This window comes from Anser cygnoides, chromosome 7 (genome assembly GCF_040182565.1).
Source record: "Anser cygnoides isolate HZ-2024a breed goose chromosome 7, Taihu_goose_T2T_genome, whole genome shotgun sequence".
Classification (NCBI taxonomy): domain Eukaryota; kingdom Metazoa; phylum Chordata; class Aves; order Anseriformes; family Anatidae; genus Anser; species Anser cygnoides.
Window position 1 is genome coordinate 13,083,657 of NC_089879.1, and position 18,310 is coordinate 13,101,966.

The following is an 18,310-nucleotide window of genomic DNA, read 5'->3' on the forward strand; positions in this document are numbered from 1 at the left end:
TGAAGAAAGCACTGCCAGCACAGCTGAGAGCATTCTTTTTGTTTGTGAATGATAAAAGGAGCAGCTTTAAAATCAAAGGTCTGAAAAAAGAGCTGTTCTTTTTAATTTTTTTCTAGCTAGGCTTACTTTAGAGAAATTTCTGGGGTGAGCAGAGAAAGTGAAGTTGCATGTTCATTGCTAAACACCTACTGCAAACTTAGAAAGTATTGCAGCAGGATATGCCCACACTCTGGGACCTACTGTCAGAGCTTCCATTTAAGGTTTGTAAGGTTTGCAAAGGTTGCTTGATCCCACAACACCCATCTCATGCAAGGAGACATCCGTATGTCCTGGGCAGCAACAGACCCCTAGAAGAGGAGTAAGATCTCCAGGGTTACAGTAGAGGTCACCTAGAGGAACCCAAATAGACCACAGAAATCTGTATTAAATGCTTTTTAACACTTCTGCCTGCTTTCTGTGCTGATACAGGGCTTACAGAGTTAGGCCTGAGTAAAACAGTGTCAGGATTGGATCTCTGCAAGGCGGGGAATGGGGATCAAGGCCAACCCCCAGGCTAGCTCTAACCATGATGGCTTTCTTTCTCTTTTTCTTCCTATATGTTGTTGAGAGCCTTTTGCTGAGCACCCTGTTCAATAGCCTTGCAGCAGTTTTCAAGTTACCCATTTGCTCCCCCCAGGAAAAACAAAATAGACTAAATTTTCTCAGTCCGAGCCTTGCATCTTATTCCAGCCTAGTAATAAGTGTGATTTATTTCCCTGGAAAATGTAGAGCAATAACCTGATTAAATCTCACTTCACTAATGTCTGCAAGACATTAATCTAGCTGGGTTTAAACAAATCCTACCTCGTCTTCTGTAAGCAAACAGATCTTAGGGAAGGTGTCTAAGGTTTCTGCTGGGAGTGCTTCACAAAAGATGTATTGTTGAAACTGAAGATTAGTCTCTACAAAAAGATGATGTAAAAGCCAATGGAAACATCTTAGTGTTTTTCTTCTGTGAACTGAGGGGGGAGGGAAGAGGTATGGGGCTTGCTGGACCTCTGTGTAGGGTCCGGGAGAAGGACACCTCCAGGGAGATTCTCAGCCCAGCAGCCACTGCACGAAGGAGGGCGGTCAACCAAGAGAAATCCCTGCTTCATTCCCGCGGTTTCTCCTCTACCAAGCCCCTCCAGCTCTGCCTGAGCCCTGTGAAATCAGTCTGCCCTGGACCTCGTTCACGGCCCCATTCATCTCACTGCGGGGAGCGAGGTAGCCTGGAGGCAGCATCTAGACTACTGTGATTATTTTATCTTTCTTCAGCTGCTTCTTTTAGCCCTCAGTGCAGCGATTGTTCGCGTAGTGATGAGTCAGCAGAGACATGGCATTCAGCTGCCTGCGTTAAAGGAGAATAAATACCATCAAGTGAGGGACTTGGCCACCAAGGGATGCTTGTGCCGCCTTCACGTCTTCCCCCGGCTCACCATGAAATGGTCTTTAGTTTTGTGATCACCTGCTCTGGTTTTCTGCAGAACCTCAGCCTCCTAAGACAAAGCCTGACCTGCAGTTCCGTTAGCTAATTTTCGGGAGTGTGACCTTAATCCCGTGGGCATTGGGGTTGATGAGCCTCGAGAGTCAATTAGGATATTGCATGTCAGCAGAGCAGGGTTTAAGCATGTGCTTCCAGTCAGAAGAACATGGAAGCTTAAACTTCAAGGGAGGAGGCAAAACCCCCCTGGTTTACCTCACAGCTGGGATTGCTGAGAGGTCTCCATGCCCTTAGTTGCTGAGCCATGACTCACGATGATGCACATACAATAACTTACGTGTTCCTGCAGTAATTCAGTCGTGAATTTGTGCCCTTCACTTCTGTTCCTGCTGTCCTGAAAGAAACTGTCATTTCCCTGTAGCGTCTGCAGCACTTTTACAAATGAGTTCCTAAGTTGTTCCTTATAACTCCTCGCCAGCCCTGCTGGTCCTCGCTGCTTCTGCGTTCGGTGCTCTCCGCGTCGCGCCTCGTTTGGCTTGCAGGCTGCTCCCTGCAGGGTCATTTCCTACTACTGCTGTGCTCCGACTTCCCACAGCGCTGAGCAGCAATCCAGCTATAATAAAAGATGGGGTTTCCCAACACTGCTAGGATGTAGCCAGTTTGTTCGGTTGGCTTTGCTGCTTAGGTTATCTCTTTCCTGTTCTGGTGATGATCCAGGCTTTCGAGCCCTGTGACAACAGGCAGAAGGTATGCCGTTCAACACCATTAAACCTCTTCCTTGTACAGCAGCTCGCAGGCAGATAGCCGGAGAGATGTCACAAGAGATCACAACGTATGACCCAGTTGTTGGTCTGCTGAGTCTGCTCCTGCTGGTGAAGCTGGGCTGTGTCTACAGCGGTGCTACAGCTGGGTCAGGTAGCTCACACCAGCAGGTTCCCTTCATGCAGCATGGGGGAGACCATCGGAGGACACTAAATCCCTCTGGGAGATAGTCTGGGAGCTCTCTCAGACCATTTCACATGGTGAAAACCTGTCTTTTGTAAGGGAGCTGGCGTGTGTTGGGAGCATGGATGTGCACAGCAGGGTTTGGAACTCGGGGCACCTGAAGGGTTTGCTGCTTCTGCTGCTCTGCTCCATGGATTAGGTGAAAACCTTGAACCATGATCTCTGGTACAGGAGGAGAAGTTTTCAAGTGCTTAGATTTGTGACATGGAAATTTAATGTTTGAGCAAATGGCTGGGCTTGTGTCTTTTACCATGCTCATGTAAAGACCAGATCCTGTATTGCTACAGGAAAAGTTATTGTAAAGTAAGAAGAAAGTGGAAAGTGTTTTTTATTTTTTATTTTTCCAGTATTCTACATTAAAACACCATGTCACTGAAAGCCATTCATTTACTGGACACTTCTGTTAATAATTATAATTACTAATAACTAAGCCAGAGGTGGATTAATTTTAGACTTCTACTGGGGATTTGGATTCAAGGCTGAGGTCAGGCCAGGGCTCACAGTCAACAAACAAAACCTCAGAAACCATTTTTTAAATTATTCTTTTTTACTAAAAATAACATAAATACCCGAAGAGTAGTATTAATCAAATAGACATTGCATATGGTTTACTGCTCTTAGGGTATTTTTGCTGTTTGGTTCAAAATATCAGAGCCAGGCTGTCCGTATGAGAGTTCACTGTTCCTTTCTGGGTCTTCATCCAGTATAAAAAGCAGACCAAGATCCAAAGGCTTAGTTCCCCAGTACTCCCTCTGCAGAAATTCATGCAGGCTCAAAAGAGTTTTCTTTTAAAACCACCAATAGTAATATTAACAACTGAATTTAAAGCAGTGCTTATTATCTGAGAATATTTTCCTGTAAGAATCATAAAGTGATTTTCAAACAATATGCAAATCCAGGCAAACTAGGGAACTTCTTAAGTATACAACATATTATTATGAGGGTTGATGCAGAGAATGCGTGTAATGATGATGGTCCCTTTACTGAAGTACAGAAATGCTTTATTGTGGTCTGTAGCCATGGGCCTTACTGATCGCTGTCCATCATATAAATAAATACTGGTATAACATTCAGATACCCAGATGCTAGGCAGTAACTTGGAAGTGCAAGCTGGATTCTCCTTTTATTCTTCACATATTACCGAGTTCTGGTAAGGACTCTGGAAAGAAATTGCCCGGGTAATAAATTAACCATGTTTTAGTTTGTGAGTCTACTAGTGCTAAAGCACAGTTCCCTGACAGACTATTTTCTACCCATTATTTCATTATTTTGATTGTGTTTACGGATGACTATTCCTGTTTCTTAAATGTCCTCTGATCTGCCCTGTAATAACTATTGATAGAGGAGGCAGGTTTTTCACCTGGGGAATATCTATTCTGATTTCTTTGCAATCGATCGTTCTTACAGGGCTCACAGTAAAGATAATTCTCACATCAGTTAGGAACGTAGTCAGCACCACTTTATGACAGTCAATATTACAGTGCGCACTTGGCGATGGTATTGTGACTGCTCAATGAATGCATTTTGTTAGGAAAATTCATTCCACTTGAGAGATGCAGAATGGAAATTAATTTCCCTAAGAAATGCAAAATCAGAACATGATGGAAGTAGTACTTTGATATGATTTATCATCTGGGAAGTAAATCATATTACACAGAACAGGAAAAAAGATTTAAAAAAATATCTGATATTTTTCTGAGAAAGGTTTACGTGAAGATAAGGCAGTTAAGACCCATTGTTCTGAAGGGAAGAAAAGTTTCGCATTTTGAAAAAATGACTTAATCACCTTCACTGAGATTTAAGTAGCTAAGGATATAATAACCTGTTTGGCTGAGTTTGCCAAGAGCCTTGCTGGCTACTCCCAATTAGTCGTCCAGCTCTCACTGATTTCAGTAGGAACGAGGTGCCAGAGCTCTTTGAGTATCAGTTTAGTAGAGCACCTGTGTTTACTTTTTCAAAGGTGCTTGTTTTAGAGTTGTGTTTATCTCAAAATATTTGGCCTCAGCCCCTAAATTTGTTGTGAAAATGTTTCTTGGGTTTCCAAGTCATAGAAGTGCTCTACAGTATGCTGCCCATAGCGTGGGATTGTAAAAGTCTGGGGTTGAGAGGGGAGGCAGTCTGGTGCCCCAGAAACGCCGGAGTGAAGTGTGGCTGATTCCTGGCACGTCCCTCTGTCCTGGGAAGCAGGAGCTCCTGCTCTGGGACCCGGTTATTGTCAGATGCCCAGAGAGTGCACGCTGGCTTTCATACTGCCTGCTTCCAGGGTCTTAGAGAAGGTCCCACTTGGAGATTGCTGTCGCAAATAAACTACGCCAACGCAGGGATGGAGTAGTCTCCAGGTATGGAAAACAAAACAAAACAAAACAAAAATCAAAAAACTAACAGATGCATTGCACATCCTCTTTCACATGGGAAATTCCCCTTTTGTTGACAACATATGAGTGATTTAGGCCGGAATTTCAAATGGAAGGTATTGAAATTTGCTACTGGCAGCAGTGTCAATGATACCAGCAAATAATGCAGCCTCTCTGAGACGTGATTTGAATCTTTTTGCTACCTGGCCAAAAAATGAAAAGAGAGGTTACATGTAGATAAATATCAAACAATAAACCTGGGGGAAAGCATAATGCATGTTAAATGAAATAGATTCAGCAACCACAAAAAAAAAAGATGTAGAAGAATGGTAGTTGGAATAGCATACGTTATTGCTGTTACTGTACAGCAAGAATTTTATTCCTTGCCATGAATATCACACTTGGATTTGCTCATGCTTTGTAGATCTGACTGTGAAAGGACACAGGGCTGAGAGGAGCAAAGGCAGATTAATGCACTAACACTTGGCAGTAGTGGCCAAGCGGACATAAATAGCTTTTGCCTGGATTGGTTATGACCACGCTGCAGGGTTTAAAAGTGGCGTGCTGTCATGGGCACGGGATGGATTTAGAATAACCAGACTTACTCTGGATGCTTCAGAATGCGACTGAGGTGGGAGTGTTGCCACCAGGCTCCTACTTCACTGGCGGTACCGGGAACTGGCTTGCTGGGATCAAGAACAGCAGTAGTGTCAGGATTAGCAAAGGTTTACAGGTTATCAACACAAAATAGAGACTTTTTTTTTTCCTTTCTCTATAAAATTGTTGGGACTGAGGAGGTATTTTGGAAAGCAGACATTGCCTTTAGAAAAACTAAATGCCAGGCCTGTTGGCTCGAGTGCCTTTTTCCTGTCCGGTAATTTTTCCTCATATCCTAAAGGAACAATCACTGCTGACAATTTGCCAATGCCTATTTTGTAGATTAGAAAGTAGTAGTTTACTTAATGTTTAACTTAACCCATAAAATTCCTTCCGTCCAGAGAAATGAAGTTCAGCGGTTAATTACGGGGGTTTGGAAGTCTGCTCCTTTTTGTCTCATTTATTTATTTGGTGACATTGGAAAGGCTTCTTACGTCTCCTGGCTGTATCTACAGCATGATTGCAGATGTACACTTTCAGAGAATTTGCTAAGAGGATCTGATTCTGGTAAATAAACCCTGTTCCTCTTGCAGTTTAATTCTAGACATGATCAGTTACAAAAATATTTTGATTTTAGACCATTTGGAAGAAACATTACTTCCGAAACCTGTCAGGAAAGCCTGTTCTGCTGGTGCTTCTATGTTCAAAACCGGTTAGGGAGGCAAAAGAAGAAGTTTATTCATCTGGCAATGGAGAATGAAGCAGGATTGGAGCAGAAGCAAAATAAGTGGTTTCAGAGGTTATCAAGCTCATTGTGAGGAAATTTGGACTCCCATTATCCTTGGGCCCTCGCTTCTGGAAATGTTTGACCCAGTGAAACAAGATCTTCTGAAAGCATCTGTTTGAAGGCTGGTGATGCTTGGTTTGACACCCCAGAACAGGGGCAGCCCAAAGGCTTGGATTGCTGATGTTGATAAGCACACAAGAGATGTTTAGGTCCATGCAGGAGAGAAGCATCTGGTGCTGCTGTGCTTTGGGGATGGGCCTAGAACTGAGGAGAGGAAGAGGGATGGGTACTTCCTCGTCTTATCTCCATTTATTGTTCCTCAGCGAGCCCCTGCTAGCAGGTTAATTGCACCCACTGGGGTATCTGTCACCGCTGACTCATGACCTGCCAGGCAGGAGGAGATGGGGTGGGGATTTCTTTCCACTAACATAACAGAATTGAATATAGCTGATCTTGTTCTCTGTGTGTCACGTCTCTAAAATACGAGAATAGACAGCTTGTGTTATAAATGTAATTATAGAATGGAGAAGAATCCAGCTTGTCATTGCCCTGTCTATATTTAATATCGTTGGACTATTGTTTAATGAAGATCTTTTTCCACTCCAAGGAGGAGAGCAATAGGGACAGACGTGCTCAACGGGGTGTTTGCTGCCAGGGTGATGAATTATCCCCCAGTGGCGCCTGGGGTCGGATGAGACTTTTCACTGCTTTGTGCTTCCTATTGTTGATTGCTGTGTAATTTTGACACTGCTTATCTGGAGACTCCCTTTATTTTCAACACTGTTGCAAATGAGTAGCCTCACTGGTTATAAAAAGAGCGTTTTTCTCTTGCACACGTGCCTAGTGTAACCATATACGCAATTCTGAACTGGCTGGGGGCGATGTAAGACATTCCGCTAAATTTGATAGGGCTTAATCAGGCTGTGCACTCTGTGCTATATGTAACAAGGGAAGGTGTTGCTTAAAATGTGTTGTAATGCTGTGTAATACAGGGCAGATGGATGTGACATTTCAAATTTATTTAAGGTGGAGCATATCGAGTAGAGGTGACGTTCCTTGGTAAGCAGGACTTTAAACTCTCAGAGTCTCTGGTACTGCCCTTAGCATCCAGCAGTTGCCACTGAAGAGAGAGGAAGAAACATTAGGAATCAGGGTGCACAGAGAGAGAGGTAAAGCCAGGCAGGTCTCTCTGGAGAGCCCCTTCCTCGTGCTTTGAGGTAGCAGTAGACCTAGGCTTGCTTTCTGGCTTAGCCGTACCATAACAGCTTGTTAGACAGTTCTCGTGCACCGTGCTTCACCCGTTCACCCCTTGCCACCAGAAGGATCTGAGCTGGAAGTCCGTTTAGTTGCATAGACAGGTGCTGGCGTATCACGTCCACAGAGTTTTGCATTCGGCTGTCAATGCTGTTGCTGTTTAAAATCTTGTTTGTAGCAAGCCTGGAAAGCAAAGACATTTCTGGCAGCAGGGAACCCTGCCCTGGAGAGCTGCATGCATCCCAGATGATCTGATTTGCCCTGTCCTTCTGTCTCTTGAGGTGATGGAGTTCCTTCTTTAGGCCTGAGTTTGCATAAAAAATACCAGACCTCAAGTGGCTGTGGCTGGAGGAGACACAGTGATCTATCGGTAGATTCATTTCCACCCTTTCCATCTTCTTGACTTGTCTGCAGCTGACTGGCTTTCAGGCGTGCTGTTCCCAGAAACACAAGCAGAGGATCAAATAACAACATGTTTTGACTCCAAACTCCGGAGTGACTTATCATGTTATCAAAGCTTTTGATTTAATTGAAATTTCACAGATAACCCTAGACTTGCTTTTAAGTGTAGACTCGAGAGCCAGTGGGAATTCAATTAAAAGCCTCCCCCCACCCCTTTTAATGCTTGCATTTTTGTTTAGGAGGTTTATGGAAGGGATTTGCTACTGCTTATCTCCAGCGAGAGCAGCGTATCTGGGTTCAAAGATGCCCTTTGTGTTTGAGCAACCTTCTTTTTCCAGTTACGCCCGAGTTTGATTGGAACGGCCCTGCTGACAGTAATGGACTATTTGAGATTTACACTGATGTAAGGATTGCAGATTTTTGTGTGTGTGTGTGTTAAAAGTAGAATTCTTCCCTTCTTTCCATTCACAGCTCTTAAAACAATTGGCCTAAGCTAGGAAAGATGTTCATTTAAACAGCCCTCAGATATATTCTGAATAGAGGATTGACTGTGGCTTTGCAATACTTTAGCCTAATCTAATAAATGCTGGTTATTTGCTGGATTCTTGCAAGCTGTATTTGCTTCCCAGCTCCAAGAAGTTTTAATAGCCACTCCAGTAATGCTGACTGCAATGCACTGTGGTGAACCTCAGAACATTGTATATGTCTGATTACATTTGCTTTCAATTACGGTCTTGTGGGCTTGAAAAATCAGAGCAGTTCAGGCTCATTTGGGAACCACCGCAAAAAATCACTAGTAACCTGAGATACCTAGTGCTTGAGAATCTAAAAGAAGATGTTGGATGCTGGGGGCCAAAATATCTGTATTTCGCTTTATGAGAGGAGACCCAGTGCAACAACTGCGGGGTCAGGGCGGCAGGGCTGAAGGCGCACCGTATCTAACAGATAAACCTTTTCCTTTCCCATCCAAGTGTGCTGGGAATGAAGTGTGAATGACTTTTAGCAGAGACAGAGTTTGTTGGAGACTTGAATCTGTTGAGCTTCACTGGTGAATTAGCAGTGCTGCCATCTCTGTTGCTCCCCATTGGGTAGGTTGCTCGGTCATTTTTCTACAAGCAGATCCTCACCAGCGTTGTCCTCTCTTGCTAAGGTACTTGATTTGAGTTTTTGAGGATGTTAAGATGAAATTAGTCTCATTTTCATCAGGATGCAGGATTTAATGGAGGTGTTGATTATTCTCTAAATCTGGCTGAAAGTGGAGTTTTCATTGAAGTGCTTTACTAAAAATGATTCTCTGGGTTCCTGTTGAAATGCGGTCCCAAAATTTGGATAATTTTCATCAGCTTTGCTGAGCAGCAGGATGGCTGGAGAGTGGACAGACATGTACGGAGGCGTGTGCCAGCTGGCCTTGCAGGTGACCCCTTCTGCAGCAGCGTTCAGTTCTCTGGGTGGGGTCCCAGCATGGCTGGGGCCGGACCTGCTGCACGTGGTGCTGCGGTGTCCCCCCTGCCTGCTCTTCCCTTGAGCAGCTCTGGGACAGCATCCGTCACGTGGCAGATCCCTTCCTCACCTCCCCGCATCTGGCGAGCGACAAAGGGCTCGTGGGTGCATTAGTGAGCAACCCCGGGTGCAAAGCTCACGTAGGGCATTGTGAATATTTGCTTACTAGAAGGGCAGGGAGGATTTCACAGCGAAAAAGCCCGGGCACAGCACTGGCACCAGGGATGGCACAGTGAAATTTTCACCCCAGGTGTGAATGATTTCAGATATTCTGAATTTAGGAACAGAAAGCGGGGTGTAGGGCTGTCACCAACCCCCTGAAGACAGGGGTAGCCACAAGGTAGGTATCCATCTACAGCAACAGGGGGAGTTTTTACTCTGTATCGGGGATCAGTACACAGCACCAGTGGTTTGCGTTGCTTTTTATGGGACAGACTTTTTAGCATCATATCTCCCAAATTTGGGGAAGCATGTGGGTAGTGAAACCGAGGGCTTTCCTTTCTGCTGTCCCAATAATAAGGTTCTTCTTGTACCTAACCTCTGCAGTCCCCGTAGCCAGTAACCTGGGTGCTGGGCATCCTGCTGTGCCTGGGTTAATTCCTCACCTCCACACACATCTTTATAAAGAAGCAAAGGGCCGGGGGCAGCTAGGGAAAGCTGCAAGAGTCGTTCACATCCCTGCGAGCAGCTTTAAACTCTTCCAGCGAGAGGTCAGTAGAAAAAGTATCTTATTGTTTCCCGGGCCGCCTCAATGCACAAAGCACGGCTCTGTTGGACGTGCACTAACAACGTTACTCATGTTCGTGATGCATCAGTGTCATCCCCTGGGGGGAGGAGGAACCCCCGGCGGCTGAACTGCACAGGCCACACCAGCTAATGAGCTGCTCTTCTTGCCAGGCCTGACAAATAAGCTTCTGTTAATCGTCACTGTTATCGTTTTGGTGCTCATCTGTATCTGCCGTGCGTGTGCTGGGGAGGGGGGCGTTCCGCAGCTGCTCGGCTGAAGGCTGGCAGGCTGCCCCGCTCTGGAGCGGGCTCTCGAGGTGAGCTGCGGCTTGAAGCAGAGGCAGGCGTTCAGCAGCCGAGGAGAAGGCCTTGAACCCCTTCAATAAAGTAGTATGTCGGAGCGAGCGGTTGCAAGAAGTAGGAGTTCTGCAGAGGACGGGAGATAAAAGGAGGCTTTCAGGCAGGAGAGAGGATTCCTGCCTCTTCCAGATGTAGCATTTGCATTTGGAGAAGGAGAACTGCCAAAAGGCCAGGCTGATGAAGGATGCTTTGTGATGCTTCCAGCATATGAAACATGCAATACTTGGAAATGTAGGTGCTTTCGGATTATTCGGCGCAGGATGGAGCAAGCATTGTAAAATGAATCCTTGCCCCCTCTCCTTTTGGAAAGCTGCTCTCCAGCGCATTATGTCATTGCTACCTTTTTTCTTCCTTTTTTATCTGCTTTCTCTTAAGGCTTTTGTTACACACTCTTGCCTCGATCACTCAGCATCCTCATGAATTAGGAATTTTTGGCTGTGCAGATTTATGACAAGTGTTTTTTATTTATTTATTTTTTGTTGACAGGCATATAAACTACTGAGCCCTGGTTTACTGCCCAATAAGTCCTGGTCCCTGGCAGGATAGATAATGTTTGTGAGAGAAGATTGAATTAATATCAGTGAGCAGAGAATTTCGGGCTTTAGCAAATAAATGTTGCTTTCTGACATGATCTTATCTGTCCTAATATGCGCTCAGAAAATCTCCAGTCTTATTTCCATTTCAGATATGTTCTGTTCGTATACACTCAAATGCTAGGGAGCTGTACAAGTAGAAGACGTGCCTCTCATTTTAAGAAGGAATTGACCCAAAATAAATAATTTAACAGCTTGGGGCTGTAAGGGTCCTTTGCAAGTTCCCTGAAGAAGTTTTGCCAGTGATGTCTACTGCTTCTTTTAAGGCTTTATTCTTGAAACACCAAAGCAAATTCCAGATTTTGAAAGAAGTAGGACACAGCCCTACAGAGACATGTCAAAAACATTTCACCTCCAGAGTAACGCAGCTAGATAACATTAAACTTGCTGTCAGCCTCATCCAGAGAGCGGCCCTGCTCCTCCGAACGTTTATCCACGTGCATAGTTTTCTACACAGTGAAAAACTGTGTTGAATTCAACAGGAGTACACGTGCACCCAAAGTTATTTGTGTGTTTGTGTATTCATCTGTATGTTTGTTTGATGGGAACGAGAAATTCTGGAGAGGGCTGGGATATAAAGGAGTTTCATTCTTCAGTACCCCCCTCTGCAAATATCGTTAACTCTTCTCTCCTCTCTTGCCTGGGGATTGATGTGTGTGAGCACACACACAGGGGCATGGGAGCCATCACAACAAATTTAACTTGAATTAAGTCACCACTTTCCAAGGGATGAGGGTAGGTAACACCTATTCTTGGAAGCGCCAAAACGCAGAAAAAACAGCAAAGAAGCTCAACTGTCCCAAACATTTGTAGGTTTTGTGTAGCAGACAATTTGTGTGCACAATAAATGCTCTTTTTCTAAGAATCTGTTTTTACTAATATTTCATAAAGAAAACCAAAAAGGTCTTGAAAGCAATTAGGTATGTATTTGTGTCTGTATCTTTGAAAGGACCTTTTAATTGTGTAGCTGTAAAATCAAGGGAGCACCAATACAGTCTCTTTGTGACCTTTTCCCGTAAGAAAGCTCTGCAGAGTACCTTTCTGTGGCAGTGTTCGCTGCTAGATGCCATTGGGTGCTATTTTCACTGTGGTTCATTTGCTTCAGCCTGTGCTTGCTCCATGTTCAGGGGGAATTCAGCAGTCAGGCAGGTCTGTGCTTTAGAGGCTGCAGAAGGAAAGATGAAGCAGCCCCTGCTGGGTGAAAGAGTTTCTAGAGGTTTTTAGATGAAAGGAAACCAGAATAATCTTCACTTTATGTATGCTTATCTCTTTTACATATATATATATATATATATATATACATATATTTTTATATATTATATGTTTTATATATTTACATATATACACACACACACTTATCCCAGTCTCAGCCACCAGTATTCGCTTACTGGCATGGGGAAAAATCCCTGGGCTGCCCACTCATGTCTATAGGGCTTGGCAGTTCTCTATCTGGTATAAAGGACTTTAGTCCTAAGGTGTCTAGTTTGTGTCGTAGGCAAATGATTTATTCTCTCCTATTTTACATAAATAGTTAAGTCTTATTTTACCAGACTTTTAAAAAATTGTACTCTGTTCTTACTTCTTGTTTTCTTTTTGCTTTCTTACCATCCCTGACTGCATCAGCTTCTCTGTCTCATACTGACATATCTTTTTTTTGTGCTGTTTTTAACTATCCCTGTTTTTGTTTTTTGTTTTTCATTCTCCTTATATCCCTTGGATATTGTTTTCTTCCCTCTCAATGCATTCTGCCCTGCTTCTGTCAGAATTTTTATACTCATTTCTGGTTCTCTATATGCTGGTTGTATTTGCTGCCCAATGTATTTCTTCCATCACTTTCTCTCTACCATATCTTTTCATACCCAAACCCGTATAATATATAGTAGAGGAAAGAAAGGAGTGTCCTGGACACAGAAAAGATCCTGAGGCTGAGGGTAAGTGTGTCCTTGCTGATTTGCAGAAGCCGCCTGAATGCTGAATTTACTGCTAACATAGACTACAGCCACACCAAGCCAGCCTGGGGTCATACCAGAAACCGGGGGTAAACCCTGTGCCAGCCGTGCATCGCAGTCAGGACGTGGGTCTACCTCATCTGCGCTAGTGGCTCCGGTAACTGCCCCCAGCAATGCGGGGAGACTTGCGCTTTCATCCCACTGCAGGCAGCTTCTTTCGGGAGAAGTGATGGAGACCTAATTTGGGGGAAATAAAATCATCAAGGTCCCACACCGGTTTGTAACCTGTAATTTTTGCAGAAGTTGTCTCTGCGGTCTGCCAAACAGAAATTCGTCATATCTGGCCTGAAGTTACTGGGTAATTAATCATCCACGGCGGATAAGGCGGGCTGGATTTTCGGTCTGCAGGCATGGACTGCTATGAGCTAACCCGCAGCACCACTGAACCTTTTCTCTCTCCCCTACTTCTTCATTTTCCCATGACCTTAGGAAAAAAAAAATCTGCACTTCATAGGTCTTTTTTTTTTTTTAAATCACACTTTATGGAACACAGTTTTAATACTGTACGGTGCGTGTTTAATGATGTCCATATGGGTTTGTGGGTACAGGAATTAAATACATAACGGTTCACGATGACATAACACGGAAATGCAACTCCCGCAGTGCTGGTGTGTAGGCTGTAAAGGGTTATTAATAAAAATGAAGGTTTTAAATAGAAAACAAGCTTAGCAGCACCGTTTTGGCCTCGGGCCCATCTCTGAGTGATGGAAAAAAAAAAGAGGCTGGAATATGTGGTCTTTCCTCAATACATGAAAATAAATACATTTTACCACCGTCCCCTGTTAAAAGTTTCAGAGAGAAAGCTGCAGGCCCGATGCAGGGCATCTCTCTTCAATCAGAGCATGAGCTCAGGGAGGTCTGGAGGGGATATTTCAGCAGGGTGCAGAACACATCAAACAAATACTAAGGGGGAGATTGATGCCTCAGATTATTAAAACGGGGTAAGGCCACAATGTTTTGATTGGCAAATGCTTTCAACAGTCGGACATTCGTGTTTCAGAAGAGCAAACCGCTCTGTTTGTGGGTGAGCCAGGAAAATAACAACTCACACAGTTTGGGGGAATGACCTCAAGGAAATCCCATCCCATCTTGTAACCAGAGTTGCTGCATCAGTAAGCCAAGGAAATTACATAATGCGCCTATTAATATTATAGACAAACAAAAGCAAGCTTACTCCTCTGTGTTCGGCTTTGTCCTGTCTGCAGTTGTCCCTAAGCCTTTCATTTAGGTCTTCAGAATAAATGAGGCAGCAGTGGATCACTTGCTCAGCATCTCCCTCTGAGGATGCTGCGTGTGAGCACCTCTCACTGGCGCCCGCCCTGGTCTCTCTGTACTCCCAGCTGCTTTCTCCTGCTCCTCCTGCAGTCCCTGCCCTCTCTGCTCACGTCCTTTGACCCCAGCACTCACTCTCGCCCCATCCTTGCATCTCTGCATCCCAGCAGACAGCCGTGGAGGACGCGGTGGGGCTGCAGGAGGAAGACCTTCCCGCTTTATCGTGTGCTGTCTGGGGCAAATTCCCACCAGCTGCTGGTTCCTTGGTGCCTCAAGTTGCTGTTCATTGTGAAACACAGATCTCCTTAGCTCTGTGGCCTCTGTCCCACCACTTCATAGAGGAGAACTCAGTCTGTTGTGTGGAACTGCAATTCACGCCGAATACATGGCATCAGTTTTCTTCCCACCTGACCATAGCCAGGACAGTAAACAGAAATCGGGATTTGAGACAAAATCCTGTCCCTGTGCAGCCAGCACTGTGCTGCTGTGCTCACCCTTCAACCCCATGGCTCGAAACCAAGATCCTTCTCTAAAAAACAGTTAGAAAAACTACTCACTGCTCGTGCTCTGCCGGAGCCATCGCTGTGCTCTGTCGCACAGGATTTGCTTCCAACTCCTGCTCCCATACTTTGGCTCACTTCAGGCACACCTAAAGCTTTTGGAAAATTTTATTATGTCTGTTTTTTCCAAATTTCTGTGTTCTGATAGATGTCAGTTGTTTGTCTTCTGAAACTGGGGAGAGATGGTGTCTTTTTAAAAATAGGTATCGTGTCCCTTTAAATAGCACAAAACCCATGGGAATGGGATTATTTTTGTCCCTGGCTGCCTATAATGTATCTTTTTTCTTATTTTAGTCAAACCAAAACCTTCCCAGAGATTTCTCCTAAGAGTAATACTGAAAAGAAAGCATCTTGTGAACCGTGCAGTAGTAACAACAACATTACTGCTGCACTGCCCTGCTCTACTAGAGCTACTCACATTGACCTCGAGGTACAGCCCAAACACAAACCAGCTCTCTCAGTCAGACTGTAAAACACTGGTTTTATTTTAGAACTGGGGAAGCAAAAGCACTGAATTGGTTTGTAAAGGTCACCAAGGCTGGAACAGGAGCCAGGAGGTCTGACTTTCAGTTTGGCACTGTGACTGTCAGCATAGTTGCTGTTCCTCGCCTTTGCTCGCACCGCCAGCACGCCGGCTGGTTGATACACAGCTCCTAAGCTCTGTACGAGTGGGCCAACTTCCTCCTGAATTTTGTGAAAAGGCTCTATTTGAGGAAAATGGGCTGAAGAGACGTTGAAGTAGTTTGCCCTAGGTTACAAGGGGACCAGCAGTCAGGATGCCATGAGCTGCAGCTCCCGGCTGCGGGTCAGTGCGTTCGGTGCTGCAGACCCAGCTCCCTGTGGCTCCCGAGGAGCTTCTGTGCTTGCTGTGAGGACATCAGGTGTTACCCAGACAGAAAGCTGTGCTCCTTGGTCCCAAATTCCTGCCTTTGGGGCAGATTATTCCATCTGCAGATCCTTGTCCAGAGTCAGTCCTAGGTGCCTCCTGTTGCCCTCTGCTCACCGTGTTGGCTGCCCCCTCCACCGTTTGCCCCGTGTCCCTTAGTGCTGCGTCTGCTCGGTGTGTTGGCGATGCCGCAGGCATTTCCCAGCCATGGGGCTGTTTGCAGCAGGAGGTTTCGCTGTGGCCATTCGAGCAGTCGGGAGTCTGGACTCCTGGTCTGAGTCTTTGTCCCAAGCAGGTGGAAGAGGGACGTGTCGAACGTGCATTGCCCTTCCTGCTGGTGTTGTTCTGTCCCTGCCTGTCCCTCTGTCCTGTGTTTCCCAGCCGTAATTCTTGTGATGGCTGTCGACTGGTGAGCTAGCAAGAGCACATCTGCCTCGGCTAGATCTTAAACTGCCTGACCTCCCCCTCAGGGAGCTACTACGGCTTTCCATTGGCGTGTGCTACATTACCCACGCAGTCCTGGCCCTCACTTCAACGCATCTTTTCCTCCCGCAGGACCCTTTGCTGCTCTATGGCTCCTCACTAGATTTTGCGGTCACCGAGTGTGTGGTCTTTGCAGCAGTTCATACCGTGCAGCGGCTTGACCAGAGCCCCCAGCTCTGTTCTCCGCTGGTGCAGACGATGGACCTTGTCCTACGCAAAGCCGTCCCTGAGCGTGCCCGTGCCAGTGGGTGAGGGAATGTGCCCTTGCATGTAGCCTTTGTTCTCGGCTGCGCCGCGCAGCCCACCTCCCCGCGCGGCAGATAAACACAAACAGCCTCGTTGTGTGCTTCAGCAAGCACGGCACAGCAGTGCTTCTGAGCCGGTTCTTCAACAGCACGGGCATCTTCGCGTCCTGAGCCTCATGTAAGTAAATCTGTCGTCACGCTTCGCTCTTGCTTTTGTATGACTTTATGTAGCAGCTCGTCTTCAACTTGTAAAACCATTTTCTGGGAAGTTACGCGTGGGAGGTGGGCAACTCCTTCCATGTATTGCCAACTAATCCTTAATGCTCTCCTTTATCATAACAAATGAGTCAGGTTTCTCAATAGCAGCATCTTGTGCTCTTCTTTTATCTCTTCCCTTTTGCTGTAAGGCTGGAGATGAGGTTCTGCCCTGGATGTGTTTTACAGCGCAAAACACCGGAGCCAGGACTCCTGGCTTCTGTCTTCAGCACTGGATGCTCGCCTTTGTACCGACTCCTGCGTGTGTAATGTCTTTGTGAGCTGGAAGGGACTGTAGGTGTGCAAAAGGCTGGGTTTAGCCATAAATGTTATTAAACATAGAAGAGGAAAAAAAAAAAAAAGGAGTCACAAAATGCTCAGGAAATAAGGAAACTGAAATTCTTTCAAACAGTTCTTCACCTTGAGAGTTAGGGAAGCTTTTATGTCCCACCAGTGCATTGCTCTCCCGCTAGCCCGAAATGTTTTGTACAAACGAATGTTCAAGGTCTGGGGAGATTCTTGGGACAAAAAGTTCCTGGTTTGCTCTTGCTGGGATCTATCATCTCTTCACACCTCTTCCCTTCTGTCGAGCCATCGCCCCCCCTCCTCCAGCCTGGTAGGTGGCACAGGAGGTATCACATCATCCTGCTGGAGGAAAATTAGCAAGGAAGTGTCTTGGAGTTTGGCAAAGCACAGCTCTCTTTCTGCAGCAGGGCTCATCTTCCCTTTAATGGAAATTAAGTGTCTAAATCTTTTTGTCTTTCCCTCTTTCTCAGTTTTACTGTGTGCTTTGGGATGAAGTTTTGTCATGCTACATTAATTCCTCCTTGCCAAGACCTTTTTCATGGCCTCGATTTAAACCAATTCCAATCAGAAACAGTGGAAGGCTGTCATATTCCAGTGCTGGGGATGGGCTTTGGGGGCTGTTTATCTTTCTTTCAGGGATAACAACACATTCATGTGTGCATGTGTGCGTTGTGTGTACGTCTTGTGCTTACAGAAAACTTAAGGATCTGATTCTGGTGGGTCATGCTGGCAGGTGTCCAAGCCCCGTAAATCTGGTCACTGTGCTTTTCCAAATGTTTATTGTGCTGTTTAAGCTTTTATGGGCTCTTGTGTGTATTACATATGGTCTGAATAAATGTAACGCAGTATTACTGTGCTTAGCTGAGATGCAGAAGAGCCTCCGAGGGGATCATTAGAGCTGAGGCAGCCATTGCCAGCATTTGGAGATAAGTTTCTCGGTTCATCTTTTCAGGGCTGGTGGCTTCAGCCCTGTTCTGTTGGCTTTTAAATGCCACTTGATCTGAGGTCGCAGGGGTGGAATTGAGAGGCCAAGAGTTGCAACTTCTTGGATTCAGTCCGGGATTCTGGCAGCAAGCCTCCCCTTTCTGAAACTCTAGTAAAAAGGGATGGATTTTGCATGGGCTCTATTTCCTCTGCGCTGCTGCTGTGGCAAGATCTGCTCCGATGCCCGTGGGATTCAGGAATCCGTTAAGGAGTCACGGGATGTATAGCGGGGCAGAAGTCCCCCGCGTTGCCGCGAGGGAGGGAACACCT

General features: G+C 45.6%; 1 protein-coding gene across 5 annotated transcripts in view; it reads left to right on the top strand.

Annotated features, from left to right (window-relative positions):
* The window catches only part of SH3PXD2A (SH3 and PX domains 2A), a 253,306-nt gene that overhangs the window by 108,314 nt on the left and 126,682 nt on the right, over positions 1-18,310 (top strand). Inside the window, exon 1 of one of the 5 annotated variants that reach the window (XM_048060346.2) lies at positions 16,657-16,673. The exons of the other annotated variants lie outside the window; for them this stretch is intronic. Within the exon in view, the coding sequence (XP_047916303.2) occupies positions 16,672-16,673 (2 nt within the window). The 5' untranslated portion in view covers positions 16,657-16,671. Of the gene's footprint in view, positions 1-16,656; positions 16,674-18,310 lie in introns of those variants that run through there. 5 annotated transcript variants of the gene reach the window in all.